Source organism: Python bivittatus, unplaced genomic scaffold (genome assembly GCF_059951505.1).
Source record: "Python bivittatus isolate LINGU-HERP-01145 unplaced genomic scaffold, Pbiv_v1 ctg000340_np1212, whole genome shotgun sequence".
NCBI lineage: Eukaryota > Metazoa > Chordata > Lepidosauria > Squamata > Pythonidae > Python > Python bivittatus.
This window is the reverse complement of record NW_028277056.1, coordinates 30,388,623-30,402,257: the sequence shown is the minus strand read 5'-3', so window position 1 is coordinate 30,402,257 and position 13,635 is coordinate 30,388,623. Positions and strand designations below refer to the sequence as shown.

The 13,635-nt window shown below is 38.8% G+C and overlaps 1 protein-coding gene across 1 annotated transcript; it reads left to right on the top strand.

Moving 5' to 3' along the window:
• Nucleotides 1-1,039: 1,039 nt before the first annotated feature.
• On the top strand, nucleotides 1,040-11,872 carry TIPRL (TOR signaling pathway regulator). The gene is made up of 7 exons (XM_007428152.3): nucleotides 1,040-1,311; nucleotides 2,624-2,803; nucleotides 3,735-3,834; nucleotides 3,935-4,066; nucleotides 4,409-4,504; nucleotides 7,212-7,274; nucleotides 9,427-11,872. Exons 1-7 carry the CDS (start codon nucleotides 1,211-1,213, stop codon nucleotides 9,559-9,561), a joined length of 807 nt encoding a protein of 268 aa, XP_007428214.1. The 5' UTR covers nucleotides 1,040-1,210; the 3' UTR covers nucleotides 9,562-11,872.
• Nucleotides 11,873-13,635: the final 1,763 nt, after the last annotated feature.

Here is a 13,635-nt window from a genome sequence, read left to right as displayed (position 1 = left end):
TATCCACTGTTCCTCTCTTTGGAACAGTTCAAGTGAATAAAATAAAGAGCTAAGTTTAAAATTACTTGTATTAAACATCACTTTATATAAAAATACGAGCCTAGTGCAAAGTTATAGAACGAATGGATTTCTAGATATTGCTGAACAACTCCTAGCACCATCAGTTAACATTAAGTAATGTAAGTATTCTAATTTAGCAAAATCTGGAGCTAAATTAGTGTTTTTCCTCTTGTCCTAAACATAGAGTACCCAAAGACTTTATTTAAGCAAGCAATTGATTACATACCCTTTATTGTTCCCCACTTTTTAGAAAAATGGCAAAAATGAAAGCTAAGAAAAAGACAAGGATTCTGAGTCCACCCTTCATAAAAGGCAGAAATCAAAGATGTGCTGTTTTTCCAATTATTTAAATGGAACAGGAGTGTCTCAATTGAATTCCTGCTGTTGTACTGTATAGCTTTTAAACCATGGATGGCCAACTCGATGCTGCAGAAAGTTGAGAAGATTCTGTTTGCCCCATCCTTTTTTTTTTTAAAGACACAGAAACCAGGTTTTTTTCCAGTCTCCAAAAACAAAAAAAAAATCTTTTCAACCCCCTACTTGATTCATTATCTAGGAGGGTACCATTAAGCCAACAAAAGGTAGGAAAGCATACGGATTGCACTCTAATTTCAGAACCAGATTACGCAGCGTATAGACATCTGTCATTTCTGAAATCTTCGCTTTTTGAAGTTTTTTCTTTCTGGTTTTCGGTGACCACAGACTACCACGACTTTCCTCTTACAAAGAAAGAACGTGTACGCCTTGCTGGAGAAAACAACCTGATCGTCCTTTCTCTACTTAGATGCTTACAACTATTTGCTTGCAGTTTTTGCTGTGGCTGGATCTTAATTATTTCGACGCGCTGCAACAAAGGACCCGGTAGCACCGCCTTCGCGTTAACTCTTGAACACGTGCTCCGCTCACGAAGGACACCACCTACGAGGACCAGGAACCGGAAGGCGAGACTATGAAGCCTTTTCTCCCTAAGGAGGCATGAAACCCGGAAGCGGAAGTAAAGTGCTTGGCGGCGGTATTGCTGCTCCCTCGCGAGGAAGAGAAGCCCGAGGTCGTTTGCTTACAAGGTTCCTATTTGGGGGTTTATTCCTGTCATCGCCGAAGCAAGCTTTCCCGTCTCTATGCTTGCTCTGTTGGGGTTGACGCCGCCATTATGATGCCTGTCTTCAAAAGCAGTCGCCGCGACTTCACTTTCGGGCCGTGGAAGCTAACGGCCGCTCGGACCCACATCATCAAGTCGGCCGATGCCGAGAGGTGCGACTGAGCGTGGCTCCTGCTAAGAGGCAGGGGGTCGAAAGGACTGTGGACTGGACGCCTCGTTATGCTCGGGAGGCGTGGGTTAGGGCTCAGTCACAAAAGAGCCGCTCGCTACTTTTATTTTTTGTAGTGGCCTGGCCCAATCTTTCGTGCTTCGATGGCTCTGAGATCTAGATCATGTAGACCAACACATTGGAGGGGCCACTTAGGCCTTCCATATCTGGGCTTCAGAAATTCGGGCAATCGCTAAATGGCAACACATTTTCTGGGTCTCTGGTGTCAGTTAAGGGTGCAGAAGTTCGGATTTGTGCAGTCTGGGTTTGTAATAATAGCTGCAGGAATAGTTTGGGTTGCTGAAGCCTGTAGCTCAGAGTTTCCCAAACTATGAAGTGTACTTCCCTTGGAGAAGTGCAGACAGAGTTCAGGGGAGGTGTGAAGAACCTTTTGGTTTCATTGTTACAATAAATCCACCTTTCCCAAAGTGTCATTGTATTGTTTTCATTGTTAATTTGTGTTCATTTTGGTGTTTGGATTTTTAGAGGAGGTGTGTACATTAAGATTACACTAAAAGGAGGTGTAATGCAAAACGTTTAGGAACTCCTGCTATAGATGCAAGATATATCTTGTGTATGACAATCCTTTTTCTTCCAATCCTAATTCAGCCAAAGATTTGAGATAATATGAAGCTGACGAAAATATGAGGCATGGTGATTGCAGAGTGCAGTTTATTATCAAGATACTGATTTGCTCTTTCTTCTCATCTACAAATTTAGCAGTAGAGTATTTGGTCTGAATAGTGGTTCCTATGCAGAATACTTTTCAGACTTTTAAAACTAAGCCATTTTATTACAGAGCTTCTGCAGAATCAGCTTATCTTATTGATATTCCCGATCAATGTTTTCAATATACTTTTCATTCAGTTTAACAATGCTTTGTAAGGAGTGCTCCAAATATAACTTTGCAAGTTATGTTTTCATGTCTGTTCCCCATAAAGCTGTGTTTGGCTTCTGTTTGACAGACCATGTTGGATTATTGTTCTGATTTCATATTCATTATTGGAATTACCTTCTACAGGTAGCAATCTTACCTTTCATCAGCCCTAAAAGTGAATCACAACTGAATAGGTTTGGGGAGGAAAGAGGGGAGTCTTCCAACTGCTAATTTCATTTTAAATAAAGGGATTGGACCTTCTCTCCACATATTATATAATAAATGTTGTGTACTAGAGTACTCTGGTGAAAAATAGATCTTTACATTATGAAATCAGCTGGTAGCTCCAAAGTAATCTAATCTTCTTGCGTCTCTGTAGATTAGCTGAAGAACTGCACATGCCATGCGTTCCAGAAATGATGTTTGGTGACAATGTCCTAAGAATTCAGCATGAACTGCTCTTTGGCATAGAGTTCAATGCAACTGATGCTTTAAGATGTGTAAATAACTCTCAAGGTATGGTTAAAGTTGCTTGTGCAGAAGAGTGGCAAGAAAGCAGGTAATAGCATACATTTATTTGTTTTTTAAAAAATTAGTATAGCTTGGTAGGCCCTAAGGAATAGTTTTGGGGGCTGTGTAGTGTTTCAGATTTGATTCCAAAAAATGCTTCAGACTTTACAGTTGTCTGAAATTCTTTAAAGCAGCTTCTTATGTTGCTAGTTGTCACAGCTCTTTAAAGCAGATAAGCCACCTCGTCCTTATAAAACTGCTGGATTAAAAAGTTGCAAGCAGCTCCTACATTTGCACTGGTGTGGTCTAAGCATCTTTTTGGAATCAAATCTGAAGGGCTGTATTTCCTTAATAGCTATAATCTGTACTTATTTATGTTGTTCACTTGATATGTGATCTTGACAGTTATTTAGCCTTCTGGTTTTTCCTATGGTATGAATGGTACTTGTACATTTTTTTCATCCAAATTAAGATTTTTGAAATCATGATACAAGCTTATGTGTTAACTCTGAAATACATGTGGTCGTGTACAGAATTAATTTTCCAGATATATCAAACTGTCTCTGATGAAGAATCTTCTGCATGGATATAACCACATTTGTTATATATCTGCTTAATCTTTGAACAGCTACAGTCTGATCCAACACTTGTTACTTCTAGCTGGTTTAAACAGAATTTACTCCAAGATCACTATGCATAAGATTATAAATGTAAGCACAAAAGCAGGAAGAAGCGATAGAGTGCTAATCTTGTACATTGCTTTCTATAGTCAACAGCTCTGAGGGGGAAAAAAAACCCTTAAGAAAATACTGTAATGCTATGCCACACCTCCTACCTCAGCAGATTAAATCTATACATTTTCAGATGCATATTGATTTATAAAGGCAACATTGATGTAATTTGTAAAATAAATCTGTAGAAATAGTTTTTGCCTGGTTCTGAACCTGATATGCTATATAGCTCTCTGTCTTTTCCTGTAGGTCTGAGCCTGAACACACAAAGGAGGTTGTTAAACCATATGATTGGACTTACACAACAGACTACAAAGGAACTCTGCTTGGTGAAACATTAAAGTTAAAAGTATGATTTTGATGGTCAACTACTTACGAGGATGAATTTGTTAAACAATTGGGGAACCAATTTTTTAAGAAAGAACATTTAATTTCTATGCTTGTTCTAGGTTTCTTCCACAACAGAACATATAGATACAGAGAAACTAAAAGCCAGGGAACAGATTATGTTTTTTGAGGAAGTGCTCTTGTTTGAAGATGAACTTCATGATCATGGGGTTTCAAGCCTGAGTGTCAAAATTGTGAGTTCAATAATCTTTTGTATGTTCCTTCCATAATTGATAGAAAATGCAGAAAAAGACAAGAACTGAGATAATTACAGATTTATTAGTGATGTCCCCTTAAATTTGTTTCTTTTTGTTTTTCCTGTTTACATTTCAAGGGTTAGAAATCTGTCAGCAGTTTTCATCCTGACTCTTGCTTTGATTAAAACATTGTTAAAAAAATGCACCGATGAGATTCTTCAGAAAAAAGATAACATGATGGTTTAATAATCTAAGTCATATACCATGTTTCTAATTACCTGTTAGAGTAAACTATTTTAGATGCATGCGAGTGCAAATTATTCTTGCTGTGTTTGACAGAGAGTAATGCCATCCAGCTTTTTTGTGCTGTTGAGGTTTTTCTTGCGAGTTGATGGAGTGCTTATCAGGATGAATGATACAAGGCTTTATCATGAGGTAAGAAAGTCTGCATATGAACATTTGGTTCCAAAAGCCATAAAAACTAGGATATGCTTTAGTGTTTAGAAGGACATTCTATTTGCTAATACTTGTCTGGTTTTGGCTCCAATTTTAGTAATAGTTGCAGGATTGTTAGCTGTTTCTTTGTGTAACTAGTTGAATAGATTTCAAATAATCTGAAGAAAATCCCCCCACTTGGTTCTCTGCACATGGCTTTTGTCCTCTAGATCTGAACATATAAAGAATGGGATTTGCAGCATTCAATATTTTAATGTATATACAGTCTGTAGTACAATTATTGTAATGCTATGCACATTCTGTCTATACTGCATTAGAACAGTATATTTTGAACTATTTATTTATTTATTTATTAAATTTGTATGCTGCCCATCTCCCCCAGCGGATGACTCTGGGCGGCTCACAATTAAAACCAAAAATCCAAGCCATTAAAAAAACAATACAATATAAATAATTAAAATTAATCAATTAAAATCTGACTAAAAAACAACCCTATACGTAAATACTAAAAAACATTCAAGATGACGGGGGAGGGGCAAGGTCAATTACCCCACAAGCCACTTCCACTGGTGGGAGCCCCCATCCAGCCCCCAGGCCTTCTGGCATAGCTAGGTTTTCATGCCTTTCCTGAAGGCCATGACAGTGGGGCACACCGCACCTCTGGAGGTAGGTTGTTCCACAGAGCGGGGGCCACCACAGAAAAGGCCCTCTTCCTAGATCCCACCAATCGAAATTCCTTGACTGGTGGGGTCTGCAACATGCCCCTTCTGCTGGATCGAGTGGGGCGGGCTGATATAACAGGGGCGAGATGGCTCCTCAGATAACCTGGACCTGTGCCATGAAGGGCTTTAAAGGTGATAACCAACACCTTGAATTGGACCCGGAAGCAAACCAGCAACCAATGCAGCTCACGTAACAGCGGTGTTATATGTGCCCCCTTGGGGGACATTCAAAACTGTCCGCACCGCCGTATTCTGCGCCAGCTATAGCTTCTGGATAGTCTTTAAGGGTAGCCCCACATAGAGCGCATTGCAGTAGTCCAACCGGGAGGTGACCAGGGCATGAGTGACTGTGTGGAGAGCCTCCCGATCAAGGAAGGGGTGTAACTGCTACACAACACGAAGTTGTGCAAAGGCCCTCCTAGCCACAACTGCTACCTGCTCTTTGAACAGGAGTTGTGAGTCCAGAAGGACCCCCAGATTATGCACTGGGTCTGTCTAGGGTAGTGCAACCCCATCAAGAACCAAAGATGATAAACCCCTAGATATTGAGGCCCCCTGTACCCACAGCCACTCCATCTTACCATGGTTCAGTTGAAGCCTGTTGTCCCCCATCCAGGCCCCCATGGCCTCCAGGAACTGCGAAAGGGTAGCCAGAGCATCACTTAGGTACTTAGTGATGGAGATATATAATTGAGTATCATCACCATACTGATGATACCTCATCCCATGTTGCCGGATGACTCACCCAATGGTTTCCTGTAGATATTAAATAGGAGCAGCGAGAGCACCAAACCCTGAGGCACCCCACAAAGTAGGGGCCGTGGGTTGGACCTCTCGCTCCCTATCAACACCGATTGGGTTCGGCCTTGGAGAAAGGAGCTGAACCAGCACAGCACTGTGCCACCCAGCCCCAACTCCTATAGCCGACCCAAAAGGATACCATGGTCGATGGTATCGAAAGCTGCCAAGAGGTCTAGAAGAGCAAGAATGGATGCACTACACCCATTCCGCTCTCATCAGACATCATCCAAAAGCGCAACCAATGCTGTTTGTGTCCCATAACCGGGCCTGAAACCTGACTGATAGGGGTCCAGATAATCTGTTTCCTCCAGGATCCTCTGAAGCTGCCACGCCACCACCTTTTCCACCACCTTTCCTAAAAAGGGAAGGTGGGAGATTGGATGAAAATTGTCCAGAAGGGTGGGATCTAGCAATGGTTTCTTGAGGAGGGGACGGACCAAAGCTTCCTTGAAAGGCTTTGGGAGCACCCCATCCTGCAAGGATGAATTGACCAACCCCAGTATCCACCCTAAAGTCACCTCCTTGGTGGTCTTAACCAACCAGGAGGGACAAGAATCCAAAACACAGGTAGCCGAACTAACAGCCTCGAGGACCCTGTCCACTTCCTCAGGGCCAATAGGATCAAATCGTTCCCAGATAACTGGTAAGAATGCTCCCCAGGCATCTCCACTGGACCCGCCTCACGCTTGGCCTCCAACTGAAAGCGGATCTGAGCGATTTTATCCATCAGGTGTTCAGCAAATTCCTCTGCACGGCCCTGTAGATAGTCCTCCGATCCCTCCCTACCCAGGAGGGACCAAGTGACCCTGAGCAGGGCTGCCGGGCGACACTCTGAGGATGCAATAAAAGTGGAGAAGTTAAACATATTCTGCCATGTAAATATACTACCCAAGTACTTCCTATATGGATCTTGCCAGTTTTAAGATGGCATTTGGACCCACATATCCTATGTTATACCACCAAGAATCTAGTTGGTTTATTACCATTTGTAAATAATATTAGGTTTTCAGCATCTTCATTGGATATCACAGCAGGATTCTGTGTTTCTGTTGCAATAGATTACTTTTGGACTACAGAAGTTTCATTTTATTTGAAACTATACATACATATGAAATCTGTCTCAATGTTATGAAAATACATTTTAGCTGCTTTCTTTTTACTAGGCCAACAAATCCTACATGTTGCGGGAATACACCTCTAGAGAAAGCAAAATATCAAATCTAAAGGTATTAATATTTTAACCATTTTTTTCTTTGTCAGAATTAGTAGTTTTCTGGTTCAGGCTACTTTGTGGATACTGGGAAACACTACTATTTTTTAAGCATTTATTAAATTTATGCCAGAAAAATAAAATTAACAATAGTCTATTTAGTAACAAAAGGTTCTTCTAAGAATAAAATATACTCTTAATTAACCACTATTCTATAATCTCCTATTTTTTACATGAGGAATTACCTCCATTCTTGTTTAAATAGTTAATTTTTAACATATTGCAATACTAAAAACTGTTAGTTATCTTCTATCCAGATTGCTCAGTGGCCCCATTTGCATGACATAAACAATCCAGCCATTTCATCTTCCAGTTCATTCATTTAGTTTTGTGTAGTGACAGTGGACAACATGGCTGGATCTTTTGTGTGCTGGCTATTTTTTTAATCTCCCAGCCAGCACAAAGGAGCCTGCTGCTTCCTATACAGTACTGCTTCCCTTTGAGTTTTTTTTTTTTTCCTTCTCTTTTTCTACTGCTTCCTTTCTTCTTTCTGTTCAGTACTGACCACCATAACCTTCCAATACCACCTTTCCTATCGGTTTTGGAGAGGTGGAAATTGGAATGGTAATAGACCTACTGTTTCTAGAGAAGGCCAATTTTTGCAAGGCCTCTCTCAGATAAAATGTCATTTTTGAAAGAGTTAAACCTTCATTAACATTCCTGAATTGCAGTTTGTACAGCAGAACTGACTGACTTTACCCCATGGGAAGTTAATTTAAACTATGCAGAGTAAACTGATTGTATTAGCATGTGTTCTCATAACGCTTCCCACTCTTGTGATCACTCAGATGTGTTGTTTGTGCAGGGCTAGTAAGTAAAAACTATATCACATTAAATTCAGATGTTTCTGTTAACTATTAAGACATACTTTTAATGACAAAAGTTCTACATATTGAAAAGATTGAACTTCATTTCCTGTTGTAATTATTTATTCCATAAATTATCTCAGACACATATCTGAGCCTCTTAAATTCTGTATCATAGGAAAAGACTTGGTAAACAAGGTCTTACAATTCATATGATTTTGTCTCTAGTCAGTTGTGTAGTACTGCTAAATGTTTAAGAGGTGGCTCTGCCAGCTCTATTGCTGCCAGTGCTGCTCTACTCCACGAGCTGTGGGACAGCTGATTGGCACACTAGGCATTGAGGCTCACCTCTGTTGTTAGTCAGCTCACAAAATTCCAGAAGAATGCGAACGGGCTCTAGCACACCATCTCTAATGTAATAACTTGTTATGTAGTACAGTTGCATTCAGAGTCGCGAGACCATAGAAATAAATAAACAATTCCATTTCACTTTTCTCTAGCTGTCCAGTTTTCAGAGTAGAAGAGGAGGAAACGTTGGAAAACAAAAATACAGTGGTACCTCAGGTCACGAACTTAATTCGTTCTGCGACTCTGGTTGCGACCCGAATTGGTTGTGACCTGAATCAAATTTTCCCATAAGGTTCAATGTAAATACGGTTAATCCGTTCTGACCCCTCCGAATTTGGACGCCAACCGATTTTGGTCGCGACCCGAATCAAATTTTCCCATAAGGTTCAGTGTAAATATGGTTAATCCGTTCTGACCCCTCCGAATTTGGTCGCCAACCGATTTTGGTCATGACCCGAATCAAATTTTCCATAAGGTTCAGTGTAAATACGGTTAATCCGTTCTGAACCATATGTATTTTTTTTAAAACCACAAAAATATGAAACAAAATACAGTACAGTACAGTATGAAGAGAGAGAACGCTAACCTTGCTTGAGGCAGCTTCTGGCGTGGAGGACAGGAAGGCAGGTGGGGAGGTGGTTATTGTTTGGAGGGAGAGTCCCCCTCCCTACAGGAAGCCATGACCACGTGTCACAGCAGGGAAAATGGCTGTGGATCCTGTTGGTCACCCGATGTGGAGTTCGTGAATGGAAGCAAAATTTTGCGAACGGTGCTGTTCGTGAACCGAATTGTTCGTGAACAGAAGTGTTCGTGACCCGAGGTACCACTGTATAAAGTTAAAAGAAATATTATTTGCAAAACATTTTAATAAATGTAATGCTACCTTACATTTATATCTAGATATACTTTCACTCTCTTTTGTTCTCTAAATAATTCTCTCTCTCTTATTTTAAGCATGTTCCCCCAACACTGTTCACGGATCCTAATGAAATTGCTCAGTATTTACCTGTCAAAGAAAATATTTGTGAGAAGCTGGAATTTCCTGAGAACTCAAACCATGACTCTGCAGCTGCACCGCAAGGCACTTAATGAGATTTGCATAATCTGGTGGACTCGATATAGACCCTGTTCTTATCTTCTTGGCCATTACCACTGAAGATGCTGGATATAAATCTGTCTGGATGCCTGGCTAAAATTTCTGTAGCCTGGGGTGGGTGAAGCTAACTTGGAAGTTTTTCCTGTATTTTCATTGTGTCTCTAGTTTGCTCTGACCTAATGGGAAACTGCAGTTACTGATATTGGAGTGTAAGTCCCCAAATCAGGATCAATTATTTTGAAGTATGCAACATTTCAAGAAAGTCTGGACAGATGTTGGAAAAAAATAAGAGCCCTTCATAAGCGCAGCAACTTTTAAGGACGTTGTTTTAACATAGTCTTTTGTTATAGAAGGACTTGTGTTTCATATGATGTGTAACAGAGTACATTAATTATGTTTCTTCTCTAAGTTAAATTTGATTACCTTGTTGAGGGATCATTGATACTTGATCAGTTCACGAAGTTTAATGTACATTGAATGGTATTCTTAATACTCATCACTTGCTTGCTGCCTGTCTTATCAGATGTGAGCTTTGTTAAATTCTAAACAAAGCTAAATCTTTCACTAATTTAAAAAAGCAGTTAAACAAGTTGCATAATAAGTTTGACCAAGTACAGATAACAGTAGGATCCACTTTTCTCTGATTCCTATCATTTTTGTCATAAATCAGATAAGATGTTAATATGGTATCACAAATTGAAATTGTTAGTGCTCCTTCTTGTCAACCTGAAGAAGTTATCTTCTTTTAAAAACACTGCAGGTTTATATTGATTAGATTGTTAACAAAACTAAATTCTTACAATATTTGTAACAGAATATAAAATATTAGTAGTGGGCTACTGCAAGTATGACAGACATGCATACTTTAAGTTATTAGTATTTTTGATAAAAATAATTGCACATATAGTCATAAAATAGTTACCAAACTGCACCATTCATATATTTCTTATAGAAGATAAACTGAACTGTTGTGGAGAAGTTGTTCTATCAGTTATTTCCAAAACTCATTTTCAGTCCTTACATTTTGGTGTATCTCTCCACCCTGCCATTTGGAAGCAGACAAAAAAAATATTTGAGGTTTTGGTAGTGAGAGAATAATAAATCTTAGGTTTGTTTTTATATATTATGGCAACAGACTCTTAAAATATTCTTCTAGTATAAATATATACATTTCTGCTGATACAGCTTTTCTTATCTATTGCCTCAAGAGAGAAGAGTTTGAGAATCAGTAACAAGGTTGCTTGTTTTGTCCTTTTTTATTATTCTTTGTTTTATTCCTTAATTGAAAAAGCCAAATAGCTAACACCTTCAGAAGTACTAAGATAAGGCAGTGTAATCCAGTGTCCATTGAATCAGCAACCAATTGCATTGGGCATTGTAGAATGTATTAAGAGTAAAGATGTATAGGTTAGCTGCTAGGTTTTAAACCATGTTAAGCCATCCTGAAGCAACATTGGAAGTTCATTACTTAACATACATGCATAGGAAATTATTCAGCCAGGCAGGAATTTGGCTTGCTTTGAACAATGGCTCTTTGAAAAATGAGTATGTTTTTCTAATACACGTGTTCATTCCAGAAATTATTAAGGGAGATATGTCTGTCTTGAGAGAACTTCAGCTGTTTATACTGTGTATCTAGTCATGATTGCTAGTCATGTAGCAAAATAGAACAGAATTGATGATTAGACTACAGAAGTAATTGGGATGAAGTAGAAGCAGCAGCAGTCATTCAGTGAAAAAGATTCCCAAAGCAAGGGCAAACAACACCTACAAATATAAAATTAGTCATTTTTTATTTTTAAAGATTGTTTCAATACATATGTGAAGCAGCTAAATTTATCCTATTTCTTCTGTCCTACAACAAATAGTTGCATATAACTATGCCAGAATCAGACCAGAGAGGGAGAAAAAACTGGATCCTTATTCCTATATCATGCATGTTGTACTTGACATTTAACAGTAGCAAAATCTCCTATGTGGGATTTGTTCTTGCAAGCATTTCCTTGTGAAATTAAGCAAGTTATGACCTTAAAAAGGTACAGTATACCATCAATGTTTCCAACCTTGAAATTAATAGAAGATACATTGTGCACCTCTTCATTTCAATAGCACTTGTGCAGAATTACTAAGGTTGTACTCTTGTCAGCATGAAAAAGGCCTTTTGTATTGTTTAGTCAGAAACATGTAATGGTTTGTGTTCTGTCACAAAATAAAAAAAAATCACATTTAGCATCTCACTTTCATTTTAGATATTACAATAAGAAAGGACTTTTTAAAATTAAAAACACTTTTTTCTTCAACTTGATCTTTTGTCTCATAGCAGTTCATCCTTCCACAATGCAATAAGAAAAAAAAAGTTAACATTACAGTACTTTATGCCAGTACCAGTGACTCTGACGGTTTTGTACACTGCACAGTCATCTTGACTGAAGGGGTTTATAAATTCATAAATATATCTCTTCGTACATTTCTATCTTTACAAATTGCTTATTTTACGCTCATTGCTTCCACCATGACTGTACATCACTTCATACATTGCTTATTCTTTCCAACCCAATGGATTGTTGAAAAGATGATATACAGTAAAGGGCGCTGGAACTTTGTCAACAGCGTAACTCTCCCAGAACAGAATGGGAACAAATTTGGTGCATGAGGAGAAGCTGGCAAAAGAAAGCTTGAATTTGAATGTATTTCTCAATTCCACAGGAGAAGAAGTTGGGTAGCATCTTAGAACATCATTGTAAGCTCCCCCTCCTGATCACATGGCCAGGAATATATTCAGCCCACCCTGTGCTTTCCAGCATAAACAGAAACAGATGCAACATATTACTTATTTGCACAGAATAAAATATAGATGCTTCAATAGCCATTGCTGGTAAAGGGTTTGGAAATAATTCCAAAAATTATGGTTTGTATGCTTTCCCATCCTTGTTCTTTAAATTTCACATCCCTCTCTTTTTAAACAACTCAGCATCCAGCCACAACTTTCTCAATTTTTCTTTTTACAATTTGATCCTCATTCATTCTTTCTATACCACTTCAATATAAGTTTTTTTATACTGGTCATTCACTTTTATATTAAATCTCATTTATTGAAACCCATTCATACTTTACCCTTTCTGTTCTTATTTTACCAGGCACACCCCTTAGGTATTTCATTCTCATGCATTCAACTTACTTTTATGTTTCACAACTCATACTTCCATCAACAAAATGGGCAGGAGCTTGTTCTTATACATATTCATGTTAGTTTCCTTTGACAAACATTTCTCATAACAGATCACATTGTACCCACTACCTTTCTATTGCTAGTTGCATGTCTTAAAATTTCTTCATACCTCTTCTCATCTTTAGTACATATTCTACTAAACTACTACAAATTAATCTAGTTGCTCAAGGTTTTTAAAATATATATATAACTTACGAGCATTCACTCCATTTTCTATGTCAAATGCTACTATCTTGGTCTTTGATTCATTAATTTTCAGATCCATGTTCTTTGTTGCATCATGCAATCTAACATTCACTGCAAATATTTAGGTTCTTGGCTGTCTGCACTGTACATTCCCACCCCCAACCTACATACCTTTAACATCACCACAAGCTTCCCAGGGGGATGTCACACATATTTGTCTTATTCCCTCCCAATTGAATAAACCATTCAATTTATTCTCATGCATGCTTTACTTCCATATATTCTGCAATTAACCTTTAATTCATGTAAAGCATTTCAAACTTATTCAGTTTATGTTAAGCTTTGTCCAACTAAAGCAGTCAAAACAAATGTAGTCAGTTATAGTCCAGAACACACACAGTTTTCCCATTTCCTAGCTATGAGCAACACAGCATCAGCTAAACCAGCGTTTCTCAGCAACTTTAAAATGTGTGGACTCCAGCTTCCAGAATTCCCCAGCCAGCATGCTGGTAGTTGAAGTCCACCCATCTTAAAGTTGCTGAGGTTGAGAAACACTGAGCTAAACCTGCGAAGAAAGGAGCATTGTCATCAGCACTAGAATTTCTTCTACGGGTAGAAGTGGGAAGCACCCCAACTACATTTCCCAACCTGC